The sequence below is a fragment of the Malurus melanocephalus genome, unplaced genomic scaffold (genome assembly GCF_030028575.1).
Source record: "Malurus melanocephalus ecotype Western Australia unplaced genomic scaffold, MMel_1.1 scaffold_293, whole genome shotgun sequence".
NCBI classification, from domain to species: Eukaryota; Metazoa; Chordata; class Aves; order Passeriformes; family Maluridae; genus Malurus; species Malurus melanocephalus.
Genome location: NW_026623525.1, coordinates 428,527 through 455,967, shown reverse-complemented (window position 1 = coordinate 455,967; position 27,441 = coordinate 428,527). Strand labels below are relative to the sequence as shown.

General features: G+C 52.9%; 5 protein-coding genes across 6 annotated transcripts in view; 2 read left to right on the top strand and 3 right to left on the bottom strand.

Moving 5' to 3' along the window:
• CD320 (CD320 molecule) overlaps positions 1–1,861 on the top strand; it is a 4,507-nt gene extending 2,646 nt beyond the window's left edge. For both annotated transcript variants that reach the window (XM_057376885.1, XM_057376884.1), the window contains one exon: positions 150–1,861. The gene's annotated coding sequence lies outside the window, so the exon portion shown is untranslated. The remainder of the gene's footprint in view (positions 1–149) is intronic.
• Positions 1,862–3,097: 1,236 nt separating this feature from the next.
• On the top strand, positions 3,098–6,842 carry LOC130579814 (potassium voltage-gated channel subfamily V member 2-like). The gene is made up of 2 exons (XM_057376893.1): positions 3,098–4,897; positions 6,268–6,842. Exons 1-2 carry the CDS (start codon positions 3,650–3,652, stop codon positions 6,532–6,534), a joined length of 1,515 nt encoding a protein of 504 aa, XP_057232876.1. The 5' UTR covers positions 3,098–3,649; the 3' UTR covers positions 6,535–6,842.
• Positions 6,843–9,196: 2,354 nt separating this feature from the next.
• On the bottom strand, positions 9,197–11,517 carry LOC130579832 (bone morphogenetic protein 2-like). The gene is made up of 5 exons (XM_057376923.1): positions 11,256–11,517; positions 11,011–11,147; positions 10,567–10,689; positions 9,953–10,151; positions 9,197–9,603 (listed from the first exon to the last, which is right to left on the bottom strand). Exons 1-5 carry the CDS (start codon positions 11,515–11,517, stop codon positions 9,197–9,199), a joined length of 1,128 nt encoding a protein of 375 aa, XP_057232906.1.
• A 900-nt stretch (positions 11,518–12,417) lies between these two features.
• LOC130579811 (uncharacterized) lies at positions 12,418–23,873 on the bottom strand. Its single transcript, XM_057376890.1, is given in 10 exon segments — positions 12,418–12,427; positions 13,005–13,127; positions 14,416–14,474; positions 15,793–15,974; positions 18,709–18,860; positions 19,311–19,321; positions 19,598–19,688; positions 19,690–19,735; positions 23,184–23,279; positions 23,813–23,873. Coding segments are annotated over 10 exon segments (831 nt in total).
• A 1,134-nt stretch (positions 23,874–25,007) lies between these two features.
• On the bottom strand, positions 25,008–27,250 carry POLE4 (DNA polymerase epsilon 4, accessory subunit). The gene is made up of 4 exons (XM_057376863.1): positions 27,022–27,250; positions 26,097–26,181; positions 25,762–25,803; positions 25,008–25,442 (listed from the first exon to the last, which is right to left on the bottom strand). Exons 1-4 carry the CDS (start codon positions 27,244–27,246, stop codon positions 25,429–25,431), a joined length of 366 nt encoding a protein of 121 aa, XP_057232846.1. The 5' UTR covers positions 27,247–27,250; the 3' UTR covers positions 25,008–25,428.
• Between the last annotated feature and the right edge of the window lie 191 nt (positions 27,251–27,441).

Sequence of the window (27,441 nt, the reverse complement as noted above, 5' to 3'; positions counted from 1 at the left end):
GCTCCTGCCAAGGACACAGAGCAGTCCTGCTAAGATACAAATCTTTTGATGTGGGATTTTTTTTCTCCACTTCATATAAATTGAAGTCAAACCACGTTTTTTTCCTAAAGGACTGTCAATAACCAGGTGTTTTTCTGGCTTTGTAACAGGGATCCTTATCCCGAGGTGATACAGTGTGACTAGCCTGGTCTGTCTCCTGCTTACCACAGAGCCTGACTAAATTGGACATCAGCACTCAAATCTGTTGTTGTTACACTGGAATACCAAGAGGATGCTCCCTTTGGAAATGGGTCTTAGATTGTGGGACTACCTTGGCTCCAGAAATAGCACAGGACCTTCCCTGGCACTGTGGCATCAGCCCTCCCAAAGGTGGTAGAAATGTCTTCATTGTTCTGGGTGACAGTTGTTGATGCTGATGCCCACCAGTGTGGCCTTGGAACTGAAGATGTTTTTCTCCTTGAAATGCCATGTGCTGTTCCRCTGTCTCCTTCCACTTCCAGCCAARATCCTTTTTTCATCTGCCCCATTCTTCCCCCTGGATTTTGTCAGGGAACAGGAGCTTTCTCACCCATATCTGTAGCTGCTCACTGGCTGCACAGATCAGACAAATACTCCATGTTTGCACTGCTGTTYGATGCTGCTCAGTCCCATGCACAGGAGGCTTTTCCTGACAGTCCCACTGTGGGGGGTGACAGTTGCTCTGTCTTTGCTGTGCTGTCACCCGAGCCGACWTGGGGCAAGGAGCTTCTCATCCCCAGGCAGGCAGCTCCTCTCACACTCCCTTCCACAAGCATCTCCACCTCGGCAGATCTGCTCTGCCCACCCCAGAGCTGAAYGCTGCATGGGGCTCATCTCAACACTCTTAACGGTGCCTTCCTTAAAACTGTTCTGACATGAGTAGTGTCCCTTGAGATCCGTACTGGGACCAATGCTATTCCATGTTGTCAGCAGAGGTGTGTAGAGTGGGATCAAGTGGACCTGGTCTGAGGATTGAGACCAGGCTGAGGAGTGCAGCTGGGGGAGGGGGATGTCAGCCAGAGGGACCTTCTGGCCCACAGGAACCTCATGGAGTTTGATAAGGTCAAGTGCAAGGTCCTGCACCTTTGTTAGGGCAAACCCTGAAGAGATGGCTCTGGGGAGCCTTCTTGTATCTTGTCCAWATCTAAGGGGGGATTGTAAGAAAGATGGAGAGGGGCTTTTCATCAATGACAAGGGGCAGCAGTTACAAACTGACAGAGGGTGGGCTTAGGTGGGACATAAAGGAAAGAGGGTTTTATGGTGAGGGTGGTAAGACCCTGGCACACATTGCCCAGAGTAGTTGTGACTGCTCCATCCCTGGGACAGGGCTCTGACCATCTTGGTCTAGTGGGGATGTCCCTGGAAATAAGCCATATCTTGGGTCAGACACTGTCTGTGCAGCACGTGGAGCCCCAGGCAAAGGACTCGGTGCTGTGCACCTCTCAGAACCAACCATGAAGGGGCAGATTAGTGCCCAGTGCCTGTAGTTCAGCATCAGCCACGTGTACCTTGARCAAGTGTTCACTAAGTCCATCAAGCTGCTGCCTTGGCTGCTGACCTCTGTGCCTTGAAGGTGGGAACTTGGATTGCCAAGGAGACACCAGTCAGCCTTGGAGCAGGAGTCTTCTGCTCCTGAATAGTGTGTGAGTGCTGCCTTACCCCACGGGAAAAACTTCTATATGTGGTATGGAGTTCYGAGTTGTTCCAGGGCTGCTATTTTTAGTACCAAGGAGTCATTTGCAAGGGCACACACAACCTGTTTCCATAGGGACAGGTGCAGATAGCTGTGGTGACTGACATAGRAGAATAAAGAATGTGAAATAAACAAGTTCTGGAGTTTTTATTTTCCCTTTATTTGTGCATTTGCTTGGATTCTGTAGTTGGGAGGCCAGGGGCTGCATCACCTTTGRGTTGTTACATCCTGGGAAAGAGGACTTGTGGATGGGTGGGCTGGTGTGATGCACTATGGAGAATTCAGTGCTGCTGTGTCCACCCGGGACAGACGCGACTCCAGCACACACCAGCTGTAGCACAGAAAATTGAATACAGGAGCAAAGAAAGCAGAGGGTGGGGACAGGAACAACGGATGYCACGGTAGGACCAGAGGTGCCACTGCTGAGCTGGGGACAATGGGAGAGCTCAGCAAAAAGTGAGGTGAAAAAGCTACCTGAACTTGTCCCCTCTTCATCAGAACAGCACGGAACAGGGAGTGCCGCAGGGCAGGAAGGACTCCAGGAGTCCCAGCAGGACAGGGCTGAGCTGGGGCCAAGTGAAGCATTGGTGCTGGCAGGGCCATGTGGCTGAGGTCAGCTGTCACCAGCTGGTCCCAGATCATCCTCTGAGCTGCAGCTGCCGAGCTGAGCCTGGCTGCTCTGTGTCACAGGGCAGAGCTCTTGCTTGTGGGGTGGAGAGTGAGGCCCCGGGGCAAATTCACAAGACCTTGCAGGTTTTGCTTACTGCTCCCTGAGCTGAGTCCTTCAGGGTTGAAAGAAAYTCATTGAATGGATCTTGTGCCAAAACTTTGGGCTGTGTTTCTGACAGCAATTTCCTTTCCTCTGTCTGRTGCCAGAAGTGTTTTTGTTGTTCTAATCCCCAGGCTCAGAGACTTCAATTGTAGTGGAGCCTGAGCTGCTTTTCAGGSCAGGAGCATCTTTGTGCTCCTCATCTCTGTATTTAATTAGACCAGTTCACGGACACCAGTGTGATATTTTACTTGTTGAAGTAGGGTCATTTTCCAGGATAAGACCTCAAAAATCAACCTGTTTAATTTTRGTTCCCCTTTTATTTGCAAATCCAAAGGATTATTTCATCCTTTTCAGTTCCAATAGTTCAGAGGACCTTCTAGTGGCTAAGTGCATTTCCAGTGTCCTGTTCCCTGTTCCTGCCCCTGCCTGTGGGAGTTGTGAGGCTGAAGGCTGGTGCGATGGCACAGGAGCAGCCTGTCCCTCAGGGGCTCTGCTCGGGCACTCTGTGTAGGTGGAGGTGGTTCCTTCACCTCATCTCCTCTAAATCTGTGCTGTGGGACTTGAGGGATGAGCTGGGGTGTTATGACCATCTCCCTTCCCTTTCTGTGACAGCTGACAGAGCTGGGGCAGCTGCATTAGCATTTAATGGAGGGCTGGTGCCAAGAGCAGCATCTGGTGTGGGGGTACAAAGCCAAGACAAATCCTGTGTGTCTGCACCTTCCTGTCCCATCAAGGGAGGGTAAATCGAGGCAAGTTCATGCTCTTTGCAGTTTGCTGTCATYCATGTCCTTCCAGGAAACAGGTAGCATGCGACAAACGCAAACAGCTAATAAGAACAGAATGGGGAAAAARAGAAGTGCAGAGCTGGAAATAGCTCCTTACATAAAGGACTAGCGCCTCAATCTCATTAGTGTCTTAAGGAGCGGGCGCTTGGCCGCCTCCGACTCCCAATGCAAACCCCAATCTGATCAGCAATCGGCTTTGGGACCCTGGCAGGTGCCACGTGGCACCAGGACACAGCTGTGCCCCTTGGGCAGCCACTCCACTGCCCAGAGCTCGCAGTGCTCGACCCAGTCAGTGTGTGCCCGGTGGGAGCCTCCCCATGAAGCCAGAGCTGCTGTCCTACAGTCTGTGACGGGAGTCACTGCCTCGGAAGGCCAGGCACCATGAGGCAACAGTGGACCAGGCGTGCGAGCCTGTCAGCCAGCCTGAAGATAGGGGATCACCGGGGCCGCTRCCGGACCCCGGAGGAAGAGGAATCCCACATCCCATTTGCCCAGGACAGTTTGATAAGGCAATGGAACTCCATGCAGAATGTGGCAGACGAAAACCAGGAGAAGAGCCAGACTCCCATCCAAAGGAACAAGTACCTSCTCAACATTAACGTGGGGGGCAAATTGTTCCAGATAGCTTGCAAGATACTGGCCAAGTATCCCATCACCCGGCTTGGGAAACTAGCCCTCTATACAGACCCTATGAAGAAGCTGCAGCTCTGTGATGACTACTTGGTGCAGAAGAATGAGTACTTCTTTGATAGAGATCCTATGATTTTCCACTACATCTTCCACTTCTACCGCAGTGGGGTCCTGTGGGTGATGGAAGAGATGTGCCCTAGTAACTTTGTTGAGGAAATCGAGTACTGGGGAATCCATCTGAAATACTCCCAACGYTGCTGCCGGATCCTGTTTGAGGAAAAGCAAGATGAACTCAGTGAGTACCTGAAAATAGAGAAGGAGCTGGAGGCAGAACTGGAGCCCCTGGAGTCAGGGGAGCAGTTTAATGGCAAATTTCTGGGTCGGTTTCGGAAGGCGGTCTGGAACCTCATTGAGAACCCATACTCTTCTATCCCAGCCAAGATCATTGCTGTCATGTCAAGCTTCTTTGTGCTTATCTCCATTGTGGGCATGACACTGAGCACAGTGGAGGAGATGAAAAAGACAGGGAAGATGTGGATGGAGCAGATGGAGATGATCTGTGCCATCTTCTTCACCTCCGAATACCTCATGCGCCTCATATCCTCCTCCAGCTTCAAGAACTTTCTGCGGGCAGCATTTAATGCTGTAGACCTGGTGGCCATCCTGCCCTTCTACATCCAGCTCCTCTTTGAAAATATGGATGAAGGAGACATGCAATACCATGAGGAGCTGCACAAGGTGGAGAATGTCAGCAAACTGGGCAAAGTCCTCAAGCTCATCAAGCTCATGAGGATCTTCCGCATCCTCAAGCTGGCGCGTCACTCCACCGGCCTGCGGGCCTTCAGCTTCACCATGCGCCAGTGCTACCAGCAGGTTTGCTGCCTTCTCCTCTTTATTGCCATGGGGGTCTTCACCTTCTCTGCTCTGATACACTCGGTGGAACACGATGTCCCCGGCACTGACTTCACCAGCATCCCCTACGCGTGGTGGTGGGCAGCGGTAAGGTGTGAGCAGCTTCTTCCGGAAGGGTGGGGGAGGATCTGTGGGTAGGGGTTGCCCTGGTGCTCAGGGGATTCACCAGTGCTGCTGGCCAGGAGGCAGGAAGGATCCAGCCTTCCTACCAGCTCTGTAAAGGTGGAAAACCCAGAGCCCTGCATGCTCTGAGAAATCAAAGGTTTGGACTAAGCTCAGAGGCTCAGAAGCTGGTGCTGGGGTGGGATGGTGGGACAGAAGCAGTGGCCTGGGAACCTCCAGGCTTGAGCTGAACAAGGGGGATGTGACTGAGCCCAGGCTTTAGCTGCTTTGAGGCCCAAGTGTTCGGAGGATGCAGCCTCTGGGCCTGTGGACAGCCACCCTGGACAGCCTGAGGCCTGGGCAGCATTGCAGCCCTGCTGAGTCAAGAGGCACATGAGCTTGTGGGTCTGAGATGGGGAATCCAGGGCTGTGTGTGGGACCCATGGTCACATTCTTCCTCAGCCCATGTCCTGAGAGAGGACACAGACTGAGGTGTGCTTCCCATTTGCTGCCCTGCTCATGCTGGGAGCCAGCAGCTCTGCAGAGCTGAGCACTGTAATAAACCTGGGATTACCTCTGAGAYAGGGAGCAGCTAGAGCACTTGTGAGACAGGGGTTATGAGGGCATTTTGATTCACAGATKAAATGATCCCACAGATCATTTCTGCTCTTATAATCCCCCTTGGTGACCAAAGGCTATCTGCTTCAAATTCATCCCTCCCTGAGGAAGGGCAAAATCACTCAGCAGCATCATCAGGTTCAGGTGTTTCAACATCCCATGCTGAGCCTGTCCTTGGRAGCACAGCTCCCTGACAAGCCCAAACCTCCCTGCCTCAGCTCTCACCCTGTCCCCACAGTCGTGCTCCCCAGTCACAAAATGTGATTCATTCCCAGGCAGTGCCTCTGTTTCCCTTGGAGGGAGGCTCCAGGAGGCTTTGTTCCTCTGGGACCAGGCAGCTCACGGCCAGGAAGCTCTGGAGCCACAGCTCTGAGGGGGAAGGAAGCTCCAGCAGACACGGACTGCTGGGGAAGGCTCGGCTCAGGGGTGTACAGCTGCCTTTGAAGAGGCACACCCAAAGCAGGGAGGGAGCAGGGTCTTCCCTCTGATCTCTGCTTTTGGGGCTCACCCAGCCCTTTTCTTGGGCTCTGCAGGCCTGCTGAGCACAGCCTGGACAGTAGAGCCCTGCCCGTGCAGCCTCTGGAGAGGGGACAGCTCAGCTGGCCACCCTCATGGTCTGGTACTGGTCACAGGGGACAAGTTGCTCCACAGAGGGAAGGGAGTGAGTTCCAACACTAGCCAGCAGGGTCTGCTGGGCTTGTTCCCATRGGATTTTATCCTTTCCTTTCCTTGCACAGGTCAGCCTCTCAACCGTGGGCTATGGAGACACCGTGCCTGACACAATACTTGGCAGGATGGTGGCATTTGTCTGCATCTCCTTCGGCATCATCCTCAATGGCATGCCCATCTCCATCCTCTACAACAAGTTTTCTGACTACTATGCCAAGCTGAAGGCCCATGAGATGAGTCAGTCACATCAGCTTTCCAGGAGGATCCGCTTGAAGGAGCGAGTCCTGCAGAAGTTCTCGGAGTGCTGGAGAGCTGACCCGCACTATTACCGCTGACCACAGGCTCCCCACCCCCAGACATCCCCTGCCCTCTGTCCTGGCCATCTCCCCAGCAAGCCCTGTACCCCAGGGATGCTCTGTATGGCCAGGACAGGGTGTTTGCCTGCCATGGGCTGAGGCAAGGGGCACCCCACCATCACAGGGAGTGAGTGGTGAGGCTGAACTGTAACCTGTTGGAGGTTAGYAGCCCAGTGTGACCCCTGTGCAGGTGCTGCTCTACTCCCCACTGAGTGGGACATGCACAGGCTCCTCCAGCCCTGGGCCCCCTGACTCCCTCCCAGCCRAGCAGCCCCAGCCTAGTCCAGCGTGGGGATTTGGGTGAAAGAAGAGGGAAGGCTACAGACATGCATCCTTCCAACCAAATCTGCTCTTCTTCCTGCTGCCCTGGAACCTGGGGCACAATCCTGACTCAGGATGCTGCTGTGATGGGACCCACAGGCATTATAGGCACATGGATCTTGTATCCAGAGCATCCCCAGGAACAGGCATTTAATAAACCAGGCCAAACCCTCTATTGTCATGGGTTCTTGTCCAGCCACTGTGTGTGATTCAATGAACTGCTCATCATCTGAGATGAGGAGGGGGCGTCTCCCCAGGGCTCACAAGTCCATCAGTATGAGGGCAGGGCTTAGGGATGCAGATGACYCTATCCATGCATTAGATTTGGAATGAGGTGCCTGGCCCTAGATGCATTGGAACTGGAGCTRGGACCTGCACTTGATCAGGACACACCAGTTGGCTCTGCCCTGTGCACATCATGGGAGGCAGTGRGGGACATGTCCGGGGTGCACAGGGGAAAGATTTGCCCTCCTGTGTGGGACCATGTCTAGTCAATGCACATCCTGAAGGGATACACCCTTCCCTTGGGTGGGGTGGAGAGAGGAACCTTGGGCTGCAGGGAGGATTGGCATGGGGAAGGGCCAACAGGTGCTGGTGCTGCTTCCAGGTGAGCAGAGGGAAGATGCTGGTGCCAGCCAGGCCAGGATGGGACTCACTCATTTGTGAGCTGGGCTTGGAGATTCACCCTGGTRTCCACCTGGGACTATGGCTAAGCTGCTGCTCTTGGAAACTTGGGAAGAGACTTGGAGGGACTGAACGCTCTGGCAGGGACAACCACGCTTCCCCTGAGAGCTGGACCCCACTGAGAGAGGACAAGGGGGCTGTGCCAGCAGGTGTGAGGGGACCCATTCCCTGACCACCAACACCCACACCCACTCCCCCATACCCACACTGACACCCACCCTCTCAACACCTCCCCAGCACTGACCTGACCCCACAGCGCTGGGCAGCTCTGGTTTCCACCCCATTTCTCTTCCATGAGRACCCTTCTCTCTGGGTGCAGCAGTTTCCTCTGAGCATCTTCCCCAGAGCCATCCTACCCTGCTGTCCTTGTTTCGGCTGTAATAGAGTTCATTTTTGCCCCAGTGGCTGAACACAGTGCTGYATCTTGGATTCGGGATGAGMATAATGTTGATCATGCRCTGCTGATTTGGTTGYTGCTCAGTTGTGCTCACTTCAAGTCAAGGACTTTTCAGTATCTCATGCTCTGTCAGCRAGGRGCTGCACAAGAAGCTGAGGGGGAGCACAACTGGGACAGCTGACCCRAACTGGCCAGAGGGACATTCCATGCCATAGAACATCCTGCCCAGKGTGTAAACTGGGGSAGTCTCCTGGGAGGGGCTGATCACTGCTGGGAGACAGGCTGGGCACAGATCAGTGSGTGCTGAGCAACTGGGTATTGGGCATCACTTGTCTATCTTGGGTTTTATAACTCTATCCTTTTGATGTCTCCCTTTCCATTACAAWTATTATTAAGTATTACCACATTTTATTTTATTTCCATTATTGAAGTTTCCTTATCTCARCCCATGTTTTACCTTTTCTGATTCTCCTCCCCATCCCACTGGAGGGGAGGCCAGTGGCTCCATGGTGCTTAATTGCCATCTGGGTTAAACCATGACAGCTCCAGGCACCTCTAYGCACACACCCCTCCCACCCCAGACCCTGTCACACATTCCCCCAAGCACCCCCWTCACCCCTGTTGCAGGCTGATGGATCCTGAGATCATTCAGCTTCCAAGAAATGGGGCACACCAATCTCCTCTCCTCATCCCAGGAGATTGTGCTGTGGCTGGATCTTCACCYCTCCGTGTGCACCCCCCTCCCTGTGCCTGCAGGATATCTGCATGCCCCATTCCTGGCAGCAGTTCAGAGTCCACRGACAGGCTTTGGAGAATGGCACTTTTAATAGATGCTCTGAATTAATTTTACAAATCACAGCAATGCAGGAATGTACAGACATTTACATGACACTGTACAGGCAGTTTCTGTCATATATTAGTGCTCTTGCTATATACATATAGTACAGCCTGCAGGACCCTCTGCACGGGCAGGGACACCCACACCCCYACACAGGGCACCCCAAAATGGAGCCCTGGGGCTGCTGGGTCGGGTTGCTTTAATCAGAGCTTGGCCCTGAGCCTTCCCGGGCAAGCACTGCCAGGGGGTGACACACTAAGGGTAGAGCCAGCACCCCCTTKCTTTGCCCATCCCAGTCTCTTTTAGAGGGTTTGTGGGACAGAGACCCCACACTGATGCTCTGGAGGAAGCAGGTGCCGCCTCCACTGCAGTGGTGTTTCCAGCCCCCTGCTCCTCCTGCCTCAGTGGCAGCCGCAGCTCCCGGCCACCATGTCATCATACTGCTTGAGGACCACGTTCTCATCRTCATCAAAGTAGAGGAGGTTGATGGAGTAGAGCTTGTCAGGCACACAGCAGGGGCTGCTGACACCCTCGCTCAGCTTCAGGGCATTGATGATGGACTGCACCGTGGCGTGGTTGGTGGGCCGCATGTTCTCACCCAGTGGGAAGGGGCAGGAGCCTTTGCAGTGGAAGGCGTTGTATCCCCGTGGGGAGATGATCCAGCCGGACCAGCCGATCTCCTCAAAGTCCACAGACAAGGGGTGCCTCTGGCAGGGCTGCAGCCGGTCCAGCGAGCGCGCGCTGCGTGACCTGCCCAGCTTGGGCAGCGGCATCTTGGCAGGGAGATCAGAAGCCTGAGGCTTCAAATCTGTCAAAAAGGAGCATCTGATGCCATCAGCCACTGCAGTGCTGAGAAAGTACTGCAAGCCCCCTGGCCACCCCTCCCCACAGTTTTGTCTGCAGCCCTCTGGTCACAGCCTGTCCCCAACCCAGGCAGAGCCACCAGGAGGTGACAGCCTCAGTCTCACGGCCACACTCAAATCCAGCTTCACATCTGCAAGCAGGCAACATCCCTGAGCAGGCTACACCAGAAGGGAGGGAGCCTCTCCCTCCAGCCAGGGAAGGAGCTCCTCTGGATTTGAGGAGCTCACCTGTGGGGAGCACCTCGGGACAGGGATGGTGGCACAAGGGAACWGTGCCAGGCATGTGGGACTCACCTGGGAAGCCAGCTGTGGGCAGCGACGCTCCCCGGCGCCCGTCGTCTGTGAACAGCACCAACATGGGCTTCTTGCTCTCGTGGTGGCCCCGGCCAGATGCAAACTGCAGCGGTGGAGGGTCGAGCGGGCTCCCMCCCAGGCCCTGGACTGTCACCAGCAAACCTTGGTTGCTGCTTTCATCTTCAGTCCAGTCACGAACCTGGGGAGCCAAACCTGTGTCACCACGGACCAGGACAGGCACTGGGCTGGTGTCCCCAGAGACAGGTGCCAGGCCAGCAGCAGGACAGCGCAAGGGACCCCTTGAGGCCACACTGTGTGCCATGAGAAGGGGTTGCTGCAAGGCTGGAGGGCACACTGCAGCATGAGCCAGCACCACTGCTCCCTGCAGAGCAGCGAGACAAGCCTGGGGAAGGATGAAGCTGCCCCCGGGGCCCTTGGCAGGGCTTTTGTCCCCTCCACCAGAGGATGCATCCCCCCATGTCACTGCAGAGACTACAGACAGGAAACTGCACTGGAGCCTGAAAGGYTGCTGGGGCTGAAATGGGTTAAAAAACCTCCTGCATGTGAACCCCCAAACTCCCTCTGCTGCCCAAAACAGAGGAAAAGTGACTCACAGCCGGCGTGATGGCAAAGACCTCCCAGCCCGAGGTCTGCAGTGAGACCAGCCGGGCTGCCAGCAGCTTCTTCCCTCCAGGAGTGTCTGGATTGTCCTTCTCCAGCACCTGGTAGACACTGACCTGTGGAAGGCAAAAGGTGGTCACCCCTGGCATAGCCTGGCCTAGGGTGTGACCCTGAGCAGAGGAGTAGAAGGAGATGGGGAATTGTCAGCATGGATCTGTAACAACCTTGGTGTGCCTTTGCTGATATGTGCACAAACGAGAAGAATATTTAAGAACCTGCCACAGTTAAATCATCATGATTCTCTGCGAAACCTTTGTTCATGTGATCTCAGAGGCAGGCTGTGCTCCCACTGCAGCCAAGTGACTACAATGTGCCAGTGGCATCCGTGGGCACAGGCTGGGGGACAGCCCCATCCCCATCCCCATCCCCACCCTCACCTGACAGAAGTGGTGCCTTTTGGGCCTATCTGTGACCCTCGGCCAGAGGCGGAAGAGGTGCAGCTCTGCCGTCAGAATCTTCTCATTCTTGGCCACGCTGGAGAGGACAAACAGGAACCTCATCTCCTCACTGTGAGCTGGAGAGAAGGATGGGTTGAGTAGAGCAAAASCAGGGGCGGCCCCTCTGCCGGACATGCTCAGCCCCTCCCACAGCCCCATCCCAGCACCGTAGGGACCCCTCTTACTTTTATCCAGGAAGCTGCGAACGGTGTTGCCCTCCAGGATGTCAGGGTTTTTGGTGACACCATCCGCATTGGCGACAGTGTTGAATAGATCCACCATGTACTGGGGGGGCTGCTTGAAGTGAGCCGGGGGGGGCGGAGGGTCTTCCATGCCAAAGACTTCCAGGAGTTTCTTTAGTGCCTCAGCCCGCCGGCTCTCCAYGCTGGCCGGGCTCGGGCACACCGGCCTGGCCAAGGCCAGCAGCAACAGGACAGCCCCCAGCATGGCTCTGTGCTCCCTGTCCCAGCTCAGCTCCCCTGCTCTCCCTGGTGCTGCATTTATAACTCACTGGAAAGCTGGATTGGAGTGAAATATGCACAGGAGCAATCAGGAGGGTAAAGAGAGCTAATTGCCATGCTAACAAGGTGAGAAGCCAGGCTCCCGGGCCCCCTGCACCAATTAGCCCAGTACACAAGCAGGAGGGAGGATGGCTCACCAGCACTCGCAGGGCTGGCAGGGGACGCGGGGGTTTGCAGCCACCAGCCCCTTGCCAGGCTCTTGGCTGGGCTTGCATTTGCTCTCCGTAGGAGACTAACTGGATTTTAATGATGGCACTAATGGGACAAATCGGAGCACCTTTGTGTGGAGGAATGCAGCCCATCAAGATGAGCATCCCCTTCCCATACCGGTCCTGCTGCAGCCGCTCGTGCTGACCCTGCCGCAGCCGCTGCTGAGAGYGTGGCAGGGGTTCAGTGTCACAGTGGTGTCCCCATCCCATGTCCCTGTCAGGTGTGCAGGGTGGGGTGGCTGTGTCCCCCTGGGGAGCCGAGGCCATGGGGCAGAGCAGAGGACTCGGCAGTGCTATGGCCCCGGGATGTGGGGTCACCACAGCAGAAGCAGAACTCTGGTGCAGCTTTATTTTCCTTTTTTTTTTTTWATTTTTTTTTTTTAATAAAGCCAATTGGCTTCCTGGGAATTAAAAGGCATTTGCTGCTAAGTCCTGAATGTTTGAACTTCGTTAAATATCTGGGTGTTAGGATAAAAGCCAATTCTTTAGGTCTTGTTCCCTAATCACAGACAAACCAGGCTGGTGCAGGTGGACATGACACACGGTACAACTGCCATGGAACTGAATGGAAAAAATTAGTATTAATTAACTAATTCAGCAACCTGGCTGAAGCCCTGCTAGGACCACCTGATGGGAGACACGGTGAAGCCTAATGTCCAGAGGTGCCTACAGTTTATTCCAACCCAAAGGGCTGTTAATTATGCAGAACAGGCATGAAGGCACCAACAGGCTGGAGTTAATAAAGAAAGGAAATTATCCCTGTGCCAGGGATCCTTTCCCCTCTCTTCCCAGCTCACCAGCAGCGTATCTCACAGGATATCTGGGGGTGCCTGCAGCAGTGCCAGCTGTGCCCCAATGTGCCCAGCTGCGGTCCCCTCTCCTGCCTCCGGCTCCATAGTTTGTAACCGGGAGCACCCGGTGCTCCCCCAGCCCGTGCCAGACGGCTGCATCCTCCTCGTATTCTGGATGCAGAGGGGACGTGGACCTTCACAGCGGAGCCCCAAGGAGCTGCAAATTGCCCATGATGTTTATTTGACAAGCTACAAAACATTTTGTGGAGAGTTCATTTATACCCGCTGGTTAAAGTAGCTTTTATTCAAAAAATAGCCTTCTCTCATTTACATATCCTACAGACAGTCTGGCAGGGCCTCCGGGAGCCCTCCCTCCCCCCGCAGCTYCCAGCCCCGCTATCCCCGACACTTGCACTCCCGGATGGCAGCGATGGTCCCGGCGGCTCCGGAACCTGTGCACGTCGTAGCCGTGAGAGGCACAGCGGCTCGGGGCAGCTTCTGCCCAAATCAGGCATTTCTCTCCACCTTGTGACTCCCTGCAGTTAGAAAAAAAGAGCACAGCCCCGGTAAACCTCCAGTGCAGTCAGAGAAAAACAGTCCATCCCCAGTCCATCCCAGTCCATCCCCAGTCCATCCCCAGTGTATCCCTATTCCATCCCCAGTCCATCCCAGTCCATCCCCAGTCCATCCCAGTCCATCCCCAGTTCATCCCCAGTGCACCACCGGCCCCCCACACCCTGGGTCTTCCAGTCACGCCTGGGGAAAGGGCAGAGGCTCTGGAGATGGAGGGGAAGGGAGGCAGCTTTCTCCCTGCAGCATCTCCCTGCATTCCTTACTCCTGGAGTGACTCCAGAACTGYCACTTCCCTCTGCCCGAGAAGAGCAGATTCTTTTTTTCCTGTGTGGTTTGATTTGCTTCCCTTTGCTTTCAAAGAATCCCAGAATGGTTCGGGTTGGAAGTGACCTTAGAGCTCATCTCATCCCATGGCAGGGACACCTCCCACTGTCCCAGGCTGCTCCCAGCCCCAATGTCCAGCCTGGCCTTGGGCACTGCCAGGGATCCAGGGGCAGCCACAGCTKCTCTGGGCACCCTGTGCCAGGGCCTCCCCACCCTCCCAGGGAACAATTCCTTCCCAATATCCCATCCATCCCTGCCCTCTGCCACTGGGAAGCCATTCCCTGTGTCCTGTCCCTCCAGCCCTTGGCCCCAGTCCCTCTGCAGCTCTCCTGGAGCCCCTTCAGGCCCCAAAAGGGGCTCTGAGCTCTCCCTGGATCCTTCTCCTGTCCAGGTGAGCACCCCCAGCTCTCCCAGCCTGGYCCCAGAGCAGAGGGGCTCCAGCCCTGCARCATCTCCGTGSYCTCCTCTGCMCTGGCTCCAACTTGTCCACRTCCTTCCTRTGCTGGGGACCCACRTTTTTAWGTCTAAAATCAAYGCCAAGTCCTGCCCCTTCAGCCTGAAAGAACTCCCCGGACTGACCCTGCCTCAGCAACCCCCGTACCCTTCCTGCCCCACAGCATTGCCAGCAGGTGAGGGACGGGACTGACACATCCCAGGGTGCAGAAGTCACTGTCAGGATCTGTGTCTGCTGTCCTGGGACACCACGGGCTCTGTCACCAGCTGCCCAATTCGGCCCCATTGCTGCAGGTCCTGCTCTCCCCTCCCCCGGCATGGCTCAGGATGGTGGGTGAGCTGGGGGTGCTCCCAAGCCCTGCTCCCGTGTCCCCCCAGCCCGGGATGCGTTGGGTGAGAGGGCCCGGGGCAGCCCCGCCCGGGCCGGGTGCGGATGTGTGGGAGGGAGCGGATGGACCCGGCAGCTGTGCTTACCTAAGCAAGCAGGGATCCCCCGAGGAGCAGCTGCCCAAGCACCTCCCCACATCGATTTCCTGCAAAGATTTGCAAAACAAAGGCATGAAAATCCCCTGCAGCACCTCAGCAGGGACACCCCAGGACCCTGCACCCTCTCTCCAGCCTCAGGCTCAGCATCCATTCCCAAATAAGCACAGCAGCAAGGCACAGCTGGTGASAAATAGTTTGGGGACACAGCAGTGTTTTTTGAATCAGGGGTCTCTGTGCACACTGGTATGCTCAAGCAGACAGTAGGGTCTCCATTKAACTGAAGACATACCTAACAACTAAACATTTTAAAAATATACCATTGTTCCTAAATTACTTTTTAATTACTCACTCCAAAGAAAAAGCCATTCTTTCCTTTATGGCCTTAATGTATGCACAAATTAGTGGCAGCAAAACACATTTTATAGCACAAGAGAATACAAATGTGAGATTTTTACCACTCTAGTGATACATATGATCTATATCAAAGTGGCAAGGTGCTTATGAGGCCTACTAATTGAAAACTTTCTATAGCCTTTTTATATGTTATCAATTTAAGAATGTAATAACTTTTTTACATATGGTTAAAATACAATGTAATCACTTTCAATATATTATCAATGATAGCTTTATATATATATATTGCTATAAGTTTTTTTAGTGTATTAGCAACATGTAGTATACCAACTGCACGTAATCTAACCAGCTGGATTAGTACATAGATACATGAAATCACCAAGAGGCATAAATCAGAAAAGTTCTGAAGAAAGTAGACAGGTAGATGTTATAAACAAGGAACAGTAGAGAGCACTAATGAGAACTTGAGAGAAGCACGGGACACTCAGCAAAATAATTGAAAATGAAGACTTGGAGGACCAGAAAAAACCATGAACATCACAACTGTGCATGCCCTGAAGACAAAGGTGAAAAATCCACCATGATGAAGAGGATGGGATCTCATTAGAGGGAGACCCCCATGACCACCGAATTGAGGATGACACATGTGCACTTGTAAAACTGTGATATCGTGTATTGCCGTGCTCATGTATGGTGGTGGGTGTATGGTGGGTGTATGAGGGGCAGTGACAATGGTAAAGTTACACCCTGCTTACTGTATAAATATGTGCTAATTTGAAGCAAAGGCAGGTGGGTTAGGAAGAGAAATCCCCCTCACCTCCAGTGCTGCAATAAACAAATACCTGCTCTATAGACACCGGTCTATGGGGTTTTATTTCTAAGCCTTTTCGAGCATCACTAGTTTGACACCAGCATGAAGCTGCCAATGTCAGAGCGTCCACCCAGCAGTTCAAACTCCCCATGCAGGCCCAGCTGACACCCCAGAGAGGAGCCAAACCCCTGGAAACCTACTCTGAGCTGTTCCTCCCTGTGTCCTGCAGAGCTCTGCACAATTTCATAGTAGCATTCCACCTGGGAGATGCGATAGCATTTTTCCTTCATTTTGCAGCTCTCCAGTGTCCGAACCACCTGCCCACCAYGTGGGTTTTTGATCAGAGCAGTGCTGAACTTCGTGGGCACACAGAAAAGTCCATCTGCAAGGAAACGAGAAGGAAAATTCACCCAGAACTGCACCCGAGATTCCTGCAGCAGCACCCACTGGAAAAGGCTGCTCTCTGTGTCAGGGTCCCAGCTGGGAGTTTGGGACTCATTCCTTCACCAGCTCAGGGCCTCAGTGGTAAGTTTTGTTCCTCCATCCCCATTTCCATCCACGAGGAAAGGGAGGTTATTGTGGGTGCAAATTATGAATGCTGTCCCTGCCCCTGCAAAAGCCCCAGCTCTGGGGAGTGAGCACTTGCTTGTGCTCGCTTTTCATGTTATCTCAGAGAAAAACTGTATTTCAACACAAAACATTGATGGCAGCACATTTTCCAGGGCCACACTCTCACACCAGGGAATGGGGAATGTGATTTAGCATTTACTCATTCAGCATTTCCCCCTGGTTTTACCGGGGACTGTGCCCTGCACTGGCTTCTCAGATGTTGGTGTCACGGGCTCTCTTGGGGAAGGGAAGGGAAGGGAAGGGAAGGGAAGGGAAGGGAAGGGAAGGGAAGGGAAGGGAAGGGAAGGGAAGGGAAGGGAAGGGAAGGGAAGGGAAGGGAAGGGAAGGGAAGGGAAGGGAAGGGAAGGGAAGGGAAGGGAAGGGAAGGGAAGGGAAGGTCCCGATTCTGGGGGTGAGGGATGAAGGAATGCTGGTACCAGAGGGATGGAAGGGGGAGGCAAACAATGCCCCCAGCTCTGTGGGTGCAGAACCAAGTCCTGCTTTGCCTTTTCTTTCCCTATTCGAGCTTTAACTCAATGAAACATTCCCAGGGCACAAAGCAGTTCTATCTGGATTTGACATTCCCAGTTTGGGGGGCTCTGGGCGGGCATGCCAACAGCCACACCCCTGCTGCTGTGTGACTGTAAACCAGGACACACCACTGAGGCAAGTCCTGTTGGCCCAGGCAGCAGCTCAGCAGCTGCAGAGGAGAGACAAGGGTTGTCCAGCTGTAACTACATCCAGTGGAAAGGCAGAGGCACAGTCTGTCCCGCCTGGCTCAGTCTGAAGGATATTCTGTGCAGAAAGAAACCAGCACGTTGTTTCTGTGCTAACTCTCCTGACTTTTCTCCCCTCACCAAGTAAATTAGCATTAAGAATCTTCATTGAGTGAGTTAGAGGAGGGGGAGAAGGATGGCTGAGCTGATGGCCAAGTGGCTTTGGGCTCTATCTAGGACCTGCCCCAGCCCTTGCGTGTGGATCTTTCAAGGTTTGTATTTGGCTCCGGGCTTTGAAAGGGGTTTTGAGAGTTTCCTGCTGCCTCCCAGCTACTTCGGCAGCTCCTGGAGGAGATTTCTTTGTTCCAGGTTGGAGCTGTTTTCAGGGTAAGGAAAAGTGATTTCTGAAAGCAAATCTCTCTGAGATGCCTTAAGAGTGGGACACGAAATAACAACGGATTTCTGGAAGTCAGTAATTCTGGGTGAGACTTTAACATCCTTCTCCAGCCCCACACCACCCCCGCCCTCATTCCTCTGATGTTTCTAAGTCTTTACCATGACACTAAAAGTATCAGGCCAACTTTGCAGGGGAAGATGCAGAAGGAAAGTGCAGAGCCCTGCCCTAGGGCAGAGGCAAAGCTGGCAGGTGAGTTCACATTTGGTAGTCCTGGGCTATCACCATGACGGAGATTCCCCTTCCCCCGGGGCAACAGAATCCTCCCACACCTTCCACTAACACGTCTGGGAAGTAAATGCTGATTCTCCCAGCTCTGGAAGAAAGYACTTCACGCTGCCTAATTGCCTTTTCCACTTGCAGCTGGATAAGCAGCTGGTGCTGCCGCCTGTGCAGAGCCAGGAGGGGACCCAGCCCCGGGCAGAGCCCTCGGGAGTCCGTTACCCTCTCCCAGTTTCTCCAGCTCACAGAATCACGGAATGAATTCCCAAGCCCTTGCTCTGCTCTCCAGGCTCTCTTCAGCACTCCCGCGGTCTCTGTCCCTCTCTAGTGGCRGTGCCCAGCCCTGCCACAGCAGCTGCCGGGAGGTTTGAACGGGTTGGGTTTTAGAAATACCAAAAAAATGACATCAGCAAATTCCAGGACAATGGAATTTGTCAAACAGTTGCGGTAAATCATTTCAACACAACTTTCCATTCTGATAAAATATGACCAGTTCATCTCCATTGACATGTCTCGGGTTATTTTATAAGTGAACTCATGAGGCAGTTCACCAGTTCACAATGAACCAGTTCAGTTTTGTCCCAGTGGGAGGTTTTAACCCATCTGGAATGATTTAAAGTTTCMGTTTTCAAGTGATTTTTGAACCRTCAGTGTAGTTCAYTRGTACTAAAASRGCATTTCAGACTGTCAGTAAGRAAATTGCATTTTCCAGGGCTCTGTYTCCGGCAGAGTTTTACCACCAGGTTGGTTTCTTTGCTTTGATTGGGAAGGTTGCAACAGAGACTCCTGGGGTCCCTCCCAGCCTGGGTTACTCTGATTCCAGCCTGGGTTACTCTGATTCCATGCTCTCTGGTTACAGGACATTTTCCTGTACACGAGGTGGTTGTACTCCCATCCTCACCCATGCATGGGGCACAGAATGATCACTGTGCCTGCAGAACTGTGCTGTGAGGGCCCAGAAATAGCAAACCCAACCCCAAAACACAATCCCAATACCTGCAAAGGTGGAGGTGCTGCTCAGCAGACTGGGTGCCCTGAGCTTGGGCATTGGTGCTGGTCACACAAGAACTCATGGTCATTCCCAGTGGAAGGGAGGGAGGGAGAGGAGCTCACACCTGCACCGTGCGTTGGGTCAGAGCATTTCCCTGTGTCAACTGTGACCTCCCAGGGAGAGTCTGGAAAGAAGGTTTTCAGGGCTGGGAGCTGGAGACGTTCCTCGGGGCAGGTGCTGCAATGGCAGGCCTCGACCACCTCCACCTCCCGAAGGCTGTCCAGGAGCAGGAAGAGAGAATCAGCTCCTGACACGAACCTCCCCTGACCTGGAACCGGCTCAGCTTTTACTCCTCTCTCCCTCCCTGCCTGCCTGCAGGACACTGCACCAGTGCTGGTAACAATGGGACAAGGGCATATGAGGTTTGTCATCCCTCACAGGACACACACGGGCAGCACCCACAGAGCTCGTTTCCACCCCTCTCCAGGGTCTCTTATCCTGGTGGAGATGGGACTTTGGCAATGTCAGCTCTCCCAGGTTGAGAAGAGCACCACAGTCGTGTCCTCAAATGCACAGGCTACCTAAGTCCCACCCAGAAGTGACACATGGCACATCATGTGGGGATGGCATCCCACCAGTCTTGCTCAAAGAGGCAGAAATGGGCCTCCAGCCCCTCTGCATGTTGGAGAACAGCTCCCAGGTAGAGCAGAGTGGTAGTGGCCAGACCTGCACTCAGGCTACCAGGGCACAGGGGTGGGCATTGCCACAGCCTCTTGGCTGAGACCCAGCCCTTCCTCTGGCCCGAGGGAGAGTTGCTGGAAAGTTTCCATCTATCTCACCTGCACAAGCCACAGCTCAGGCCAGGGGAGGACAAGAGGCTCAGTGAAGGTGTTTTCCCAGAAGCCAAAACCAGGACTTTTAGAAGAGGTATAAAACTACAGCTCCAGGCACCATCACACAGCTCTCCCCCTGCCCCAAGCACTCCTGCAGTGATACAAGCACAATGTTCTCACCTTCCTTCTCCTTAGGAAATCAAGCATGGAGGACTGTCTGGAGAGCCCTGGGATGCCGAGGTGGAGGGAGCTGATCTGCTCCCACTCTGCTGGAGTGGCACTTCCCAATGTCCACGCTGACAGGACTGCCAGAGACATCTGCGAAACACCGGATCCACCAAGGGTTACCACTCCTGTTTTGTGGGATCCTGGGGAGGCCTGAGCCCAAACCAGGGCTGAGTACTACACAAACACTGACACAAAGATATGGCACACCCTGGGAAGTCTGCATGGAAGAGAGATTGCTTCAGTCTGAGGGAAAGTCTAGCAGGAGCAGTGCAGTCAGATCAACTGTGCTCGCAGACCAGGAGTAAAACATTTCATATTAGACTGGTCAGTGCATGTAGACTAAAAAAGAATGCAATTCAAATTTCACTAGAAAACCACAGGCTTTATTTTCTTTAGTGAGCACAAGGGATGGGGTGAGAACAGGTGAATGCCCTGATTAACAAAGGGAAAAGGGAAAACCACAGACCTTGCCCATGATGAGTGAGCCTCAGCCCAGTGGGTTCCAGGCCCAGGGCAGTGGGAGCGCTCATTCTTGGAACCTGGTGAAGCTGCTTGAGCTGGAAACAAACCTGTCCCTCACCGCCAAACCCCAATTTCCAGCTGTCCACACCTCCTGCATCAGCACATCAGCTCTGCATCAGAGGATGGGAAGGCAGGATTGGGTGTTGGGAGCAGGGTAGACACAGGACCACAGCATCCAGGTTTGGATTGGTCTGCTCTGCCGTATTTTGAGTTTACAAATTATCAGTGTTTATTGGCTAAAGACTGTGTCTTTTGGAAACCCATTTGAAATGAGCTGGTTTCCCCTAATAGCAGTGTCTGTACTCTAAGATTTATTAATGTAAATCCTTATTTCATCAGATAATAGGGAAGAAAACTTGCATGAAAAGTGCCCACAGCATAGTCCAGCACCACTGTAATCCTTTTGCTTTGACCTGCTGAAGTCCCATACCCAGTGTGAGCTACAAAAATGTAAATTTTGCATTGACTTAAAAATGGATTGTCAGTGCCAGCTGCAGGAGACCAGGAAACATGAAGGGACATTTGYAACTCCCACTTGGAGTGCAGCTGTTGCTGGCTGCCTTAGGGTCCCTTTGCACAGGGAAGGAGGGAGCAGGAAGCCAGGCAGCAATTCCCAGCTGATCAACCATTCCAGTTGTGACTCCCATGGATGCTCCTCACTCACAGCAGGGTGCAGACAGCTGGCACTTGGCAAAGGACACTGAGCCAGATGAAGACACTGTTAACCCCTGCTCTGCTGCCATACAAGCTGTGGTTTTTTATTTTAGACAAACATTTTACATATATCTCTCTATGACTTTTGAGCACTCTTGGGAAGCCAAGGAAGTTGATGGTGACTGGAAGGTGGCAAACATTGTCCTGATTTTYAAGAAGAGCRAGGAAGATCCCRAAAACTACAGGCCTGTCAGTGTCACTTCAGTGCTTGGTAAAGTTATCAAGAAGATCATTCTGGGAGATGTTAAAAAACATCTGGAAGACAACACAGTCACTGCTCACAGGCAGCATGGCTTCCTGAGAGGAAAGTCCTGCTTATCACAGCTTTTATGACAAGGTGGCCCACCAGGCTAATCCAGGAAAGCCAGGTGATGYCATCTTTTTGGATTTCAGTAAGCTTTCAATACTCTCACAATATCCTTCTGGACAAACTGTCCATCCCACAGCTGGAAGAACACATCATTGGATGGGTGAGCAACTGGCTCATGGGTCAGGCACAGAGGATGACAGTGGCTGGGGTGACAACAGGCAGGCACTGGGCACTAGTGAGGATCTGCAGGGCTCCATTCTCAGCCCTGTGATCTTCAGCATATTCAAAAATGTCTTGGGTGCAGGACTGGAAAGGACACTTCACAGACAATGGAAAACTGGGAGGAGCTGTTGACTCCCTTGAAGGAAGGGATGCCCCTTCCTTCTCAACAAATCAGGGGACTGGGTCATCACCAACCGTGTGATGCTCAACAAGGACAAGTGCTGGATCCTGTCCTGGGACAGAGCAGCCCTGGATGCAGGGACAGACTGGGGAACAAGAGGCTGGAGAGCAGCGCCACAGGAAGGAATCTGGGAGTCCTGGTCTGTGGCAAATTGGATCAGAGTCCCCGGTGTGTCCTGGCAGCCCAAAGGGTCACTGTGTCCTGGGGGTACCAGGCCAGGGAGGGATTGTCCTGCTCTGCTCTGCAGTGGGGCAGCCTCACCTCGGGTGCTGGGGGCACTTTGGACACCACAAGAAAGGATTTGAAGATGTTGGAGAGTGTCCAAAGGAAGGCAACAAAGATGGTGAAGGGCTTGAGGGGAGATCATTTGAGGAGCAGCTGAGAGCACTTGTTCTGTTCAGCCTGCACGAGGCTGAGGCTCCCCTTTCATAACTCACTGACATTATCACTTCCTTGTGCAGGGAAGAGGAGGGGCAGACACTGATCTCTCCTCTGGGGTGACAGTGACAGGACCAACGGAATGGGCTGAAGTTGTGTCAGGRRGGCTGAGGTTGGGTATTACAAAAAGGTTCTTCCCCCAGAGGGTGGTCAGGCTCCCCAGTGAATGGTCCCAGCACCAACCCTGACAGAGCTCAAGGAGCATCTGGACAATGCTGTGGCTCTTGGGGATGGCTYTGTGCAGGGCAGGGAGCTGGACTTGACAGTCKTTGTGAGTCCTTTCCAASTCAGCATATTCTGTGATTSTATTTCATCATMATTTACTCTTCTMAAGTTGTTGCCTCTGGAGCTGACAAGCTGTCATTGCTTGTAACAGCTCTTAATTTKATACAATTTTATCATTCCTACTGTACACAAGAAGCTGGTATTTGGCAAACACTAAAAATTAAATTTGTACAAGTCATGCTCCTGTGCACTGAAAAATCCTAAGAAACCTCAGAGTGTGAAGCTGTTGTGTCCTTGCAGCCACTGCAAAGGGGAACTGGACCCACAGGCTGCTCCTGAAGGCCACAGACCTTTTTTCTGGTGAACWAATGRAGCTGCTTTCTATTTCCTCTGCTTYCTCTACTTTCTCAGGGCAGCTTGTTGTCCTGCTGATAGCACTTTCACCATCAATCCTGAGCCAGGGAAGTAAAGTCTGCAGTAGTCCTGAGCTTATGAAGCAATAAACTAGCAAATAGGGAATTCAAACACAGAATCAACCACACTRCAGCTCAGGTCCAGGGAACTGATCTCCTTCATGAAAATGGTGTCAGGCTACTCATCAGTTCCTGTGCCACAAAAAAAGTGTTGGATTATCTGGGTCCCCAGCACACTTCTATCCAAGGGATAAAGTCACTTGGAAAGCTTCAACATAAAAAACAGCCAAGGGATGTGAGTGTGGAAGCATCAAGGATCTTGGTTTCTGGAGGGTGAAGGGGAAGTCAGAGAATCTGTGGCTGTTCCATCCCTCAAARTGTTCAAGGCCAGGTTGGAGAGGGCTTGGAGTGACCTGGTCTAGTGCATGGTGTCCCTGCCTGTGMAGGRGGTGGAAKAAGATGAGCTTTAAGATCCCKTCCAATCCAAACTATTCCATGATTTTATGAACTCACCCTGCCCAACCTGGAGGAAATGGCTCTGCCTCCTGCAGCAGCCCCTCTCTGCAAACAGATTCTCTTGCTCCTCCACTCTGCTGAAGGCTCCAGCACCTGTGATCACAAACCACTGCACCTGGCATTACCCCAGTTCCAACTCCCACCTCCCCTGCCTGTGCTGAGTGCCCAGCACAGCTCCAGACACCCTCTATCCTGAACCAAGTGACTCCACCGTAAGGAAGAGATTTAGTTCTAGAGGCACACAATACATCTGACCCTGACTGGGTAGGCTGAACACCCTGTTCAATTACTCCAAGAAAACACTCTGGCACTGTTTATCTGCTCTCTTCTACTTAGACCTTASTGCAGAGCTGGGTAAGAGCAGTCACCTCGTGCAGCACAAAGGAGCTCATGGGCACTAAATTCCCCCAGATTCCTGCACAGCAGCTTGCCTCGGCACAAACCCCACGCTGTTTGCCAAGTGCAGACACTCCTCTGTGCTGTTACTGTGGAAAACACACACCAACCCCTAGAGCAGCACTGGATGAGAGCAGAGCCCACCACAGCTCCACATCACACCCACTCTGCTCTCCCACRCCAGAGGCCGAAGCAGTGCCAAGGACAACAAGAAGGAAAAAGGAACTTACTGGCAAAGATGGGAGCCTGCAAGAGCCCTGTGAGGAAGACCACAGCTTGTAGGTCCTGCATGATGCACCCTGGGAAGCACAGGAAAGTCTCCAGTACCTCTRACACTTATACTTGCCCTCCCTGGCAGGTGAGAAGGTGAACAGTTGTAAGCCAAATGGGCTTGCATATCCCGGCAAATGTCCCCAGATTGTGATCTGAACAAGCACCTTGGCAGCCCGGGCAATGAGCACCTCTCCCACATGACCAGGACTGTGCTTCCAGCATGATCAGGCTTCMATAAGGCTCCCAGCAAACTTCAAAGTGTTTCTTGAGAGCCACTGGATTTGCTGCCAGCCTRGGGAAGCTCTCCTGGGGGTCTTTGTTCTTACCACCACTTCCAAATTAATTTTTGTAGTGACCTGGGAGTCACTCTCAAATCTCCTCTTTGAAAGAAAAATGCATCCTTTATCCTCCTGCATCCCATTCAATGGTTTTATCTGGGGACAGCCCTGTCCTGTCCCTCCCCACACCAAAGAGTCAAGAGCTGGCACTTGGACAATGCTGGCAACAGGGCAGGACGTTACAGCAGTGATGGCAGCGTGTTCCCCACGGCCACAGTTCTGCTGTTAAATCCATGTAGGAAAGCACTAGTTAAAAGCAGGAAAGCTCCAGTCACCAGAGTCCTGGAAGCAGCAGAGGCAGTGCTGGTGCCCACGTGCCCATGGCTGATAGCAGTGCTCATGAACACAGGATGGACACAGCTCCTCATCACAGATCTCGGGATCTCTGCACCAACTTGGCCAGGGGCAGGGAACAGATCCAGTTCCCAGGGAAAACAGGAGTTTTTGGCAGATTCAGGAGTGAGAGGACACAAGGGAACAGCTGATGGTAGCATGGACACTCCTCTGGCATTCAAAATGAGGCTCAGGAGGTTGGGTTGGAGACTTTTTTGCTACAATTACTTACAAGTGCAACAATTGCATACATTTATGGAAGTTGCAGAGCCCTCRGAACAAGCTGAGTTCCACTGGAGCTCATTCCCAGTTCCTGGAGGACAGTTGAGTTTCTCTGGGATGGATGCCTTCAGGAAACAATTAGCAAAACCAAAATGCTACGAGAAGGTGTCCTATCAAAACCATTTACCACCAGGCTACACGAACACCATTAGCTCCAGCCCAGCCCAAAGCAGAACTCAGCACAGCTGCTCAACAACAACAAAAAAATAAAAAATTTAATTGTGTTAAGAGACAAACATATATAACAAAACCCACACTTCCATTAAAAAAATTCCTTGTGCCTGGGTACCTGAGCCAAGCCACTCTCTGCTCACAGCTCTGTGATGCTGCAGAGTATCTGGAAGGGCTGAGACTACTACTGGGAGTAACCTGGGAGCAGAGAGCAGGCTGCACTGCAGCCGCAGCACACAAGGAAGAGACATACAAAACAGTTATGAAAAAATATGCATTTTAAATAAAGAACTTACAACAACTTCAACTTTATACAAAATATCATGGTTGCCATGTCTCAATTTCAGTGTCTTGATTCTAAGAATTATATTTGAACCCTCAAAATCYTGTTTTCCATCTCACACCACCTCTRCAGTCTCTTTCTCCAGAAATCTCTGTCTCTGTCCAGCTCAGTCCAAAGTACCTGAAAACAAAAAAACACATTACAGTCTCAGGAATCAGAAGCACAGTTCTGTGAACAAATAAAACTTGTTTACAACCTGACAAAAGAAAGTGCAGTAACTTCAAAGTTTACACAAGTCACATACAGGTAAAACCAAATCTAGACAAAAAGGTACTGCACATGCTTCAGGGMCAGCTTAAGCTATCCCAGGGCTCAGAGGGGCATAGCAAGCCACACTCAGAATTACTGAAGATGTAGAAACAGAGAGCTTTGCCCGTGATTCAGCTGTCTCTCCCAAACAGATGATTACACAAAATACTGAAACCAAGTAGAAACTCACCTTCCAAAAAAGCAAATTCATCAATAGCTTCAATGGCATTATCTGAAAAGCAAATTGAGAACAATTAACATAGATAAATCAGCTCCATATTTACATCTGTTTCTAATGGCAGCATTTRAAATTACATCACAGCACAGTGACCAATTTCAAAGAGGTTTACTTGTTTTGGAGCTGGTGYGTGAAAATTAGTGTACTCTCTAATACACAGTACATCTTTCCATCTTCAGGGAAAGAAAGAGAAGAATCCATAATTGCTTCAGCACCTCCAGACAGGCAGAAAAATTCCCCATCCCACCACCCCTTTGCTAAGGCCAGTGCAGAACATGCTCCCATACCGAGATCTTTTCTCTGCAGGGTCTTCCTTTTTCCTTGCTGGGCATACACATAAGCATCTTTGGCTATGGTTTCAACAAACAGCTCCTGCAAGGCAAAACAGGACAGGTTCACATAGAAGATGAGAGAGAGAATATCCTGAGGAAAAGAAAGGTCCTACAAGACCTCTGGATTAAATCAGAACCTTCCTCCTAACATTACCTCTTCCCAGTAAACACCAAAGGAAATATTTGGACAGTGATACACAGGACAGACAAAAGAGGGAGGCTAGGAGTGTGGGTTCCTTGAAATAGGTCTGGGAGACCTTCTCCACCACCAGGAGCTACCAGGGCACCTTTCTGAAGGAGGAAAGGTGTCCTGTGCTCAGGAGATGAATCACAGAATCGTTGAGGTGGAGAAATACCTCTAAGATCATTGTGTTCAACCATCAGCCCAGCACCACCTCCATGTTCAATACTACCCCACGTGCCCAAGTACTACATCAGGTATTTCTGAACAGCTCTAGGGATGGTGACTACCCCAGGCAGCCGCTGCCACAGCTTGACAACCCTCTCCATAAAGGAATTCTCCCAATATCCTAAACCTCCCCTGGTGCCGCTTGAGGCCGTYTCCTCTTGTCCTGTCCCTTGTTACTTGGGAGAAGGGATCGACAATCCCCGCTGCACCCTCCTGTCAGGGAGCTGTGAGGAGACATAAGTCCCCCGAGCCTCTTTTTCTCCAGGCTGAGCCCCCCCACCCCAGCTCCCTCAGCCGTTCCCGGGGCTCCAGAGCATTCCCCAGCTCGGGCTAGGTGCAGCTGCCCCGCCGGTCCCTCGCTGTGAGAGCCGTCAGCTGCCACCGCCCGGGAGAGACGGAAAAACCTTTCTGGGAAAGGCCGAGCAGCATGCCCGCATCCCGCAGCGCTCCGGCTCCAGGGCCGCCSCTCACCGTGGCCCGCGCCAGCACGAACACGGCCTCCTGGCTGGCCAGGGTGACGTCCGGGTCCGCCTTCACCAGCGCCTTCACCCGTGCCAGCGGCAGCCGGGCCAGCCGGGACGAACCCGGGCCCTGCAGCCCCGCACCCGCCGCCTCCTCCCCGGGCGCCGCCGTCTCCGCGGGCCCCGATCCCGGTCCCGGTCCCGGTCCCGGCACGGCCGCCGCCGCCGCCGCCATCCCGCCCGAGCGCTGCGCCTGCGCGGGGCCGCGGGGCCGGGAACGGCGGGACTGGGCTGTGCCCTCAGCGCCCTCAGCGCTGCCCCGGAGCGCCCGGGACTCGGAACTGCGCGGGGTGCTGCCCTTCACTCTATGGCTAAACACAGCCCCTCATCCTCCACCCCATGGCCAAACACAGCCCCTCATCCTCCACCC

Bases quoted from the DNA above. Each gene is read 5' to 3' on its own strand.
- POLE4 (XM_057376863.1), bottom strand. From the start codon at position 27,246: ATGGCGGCGGCGGCGGCGGCCGTGCCGGGACCGGGACCGGGACCGGGA. The intron at 25,804-26,096 runs GTATGGGAGCAT...TTTGCTTTTCAG, and splicing joins CCTGCAGAGAAAAGATCTCG to ATAATGCCATTGAAGCTATT.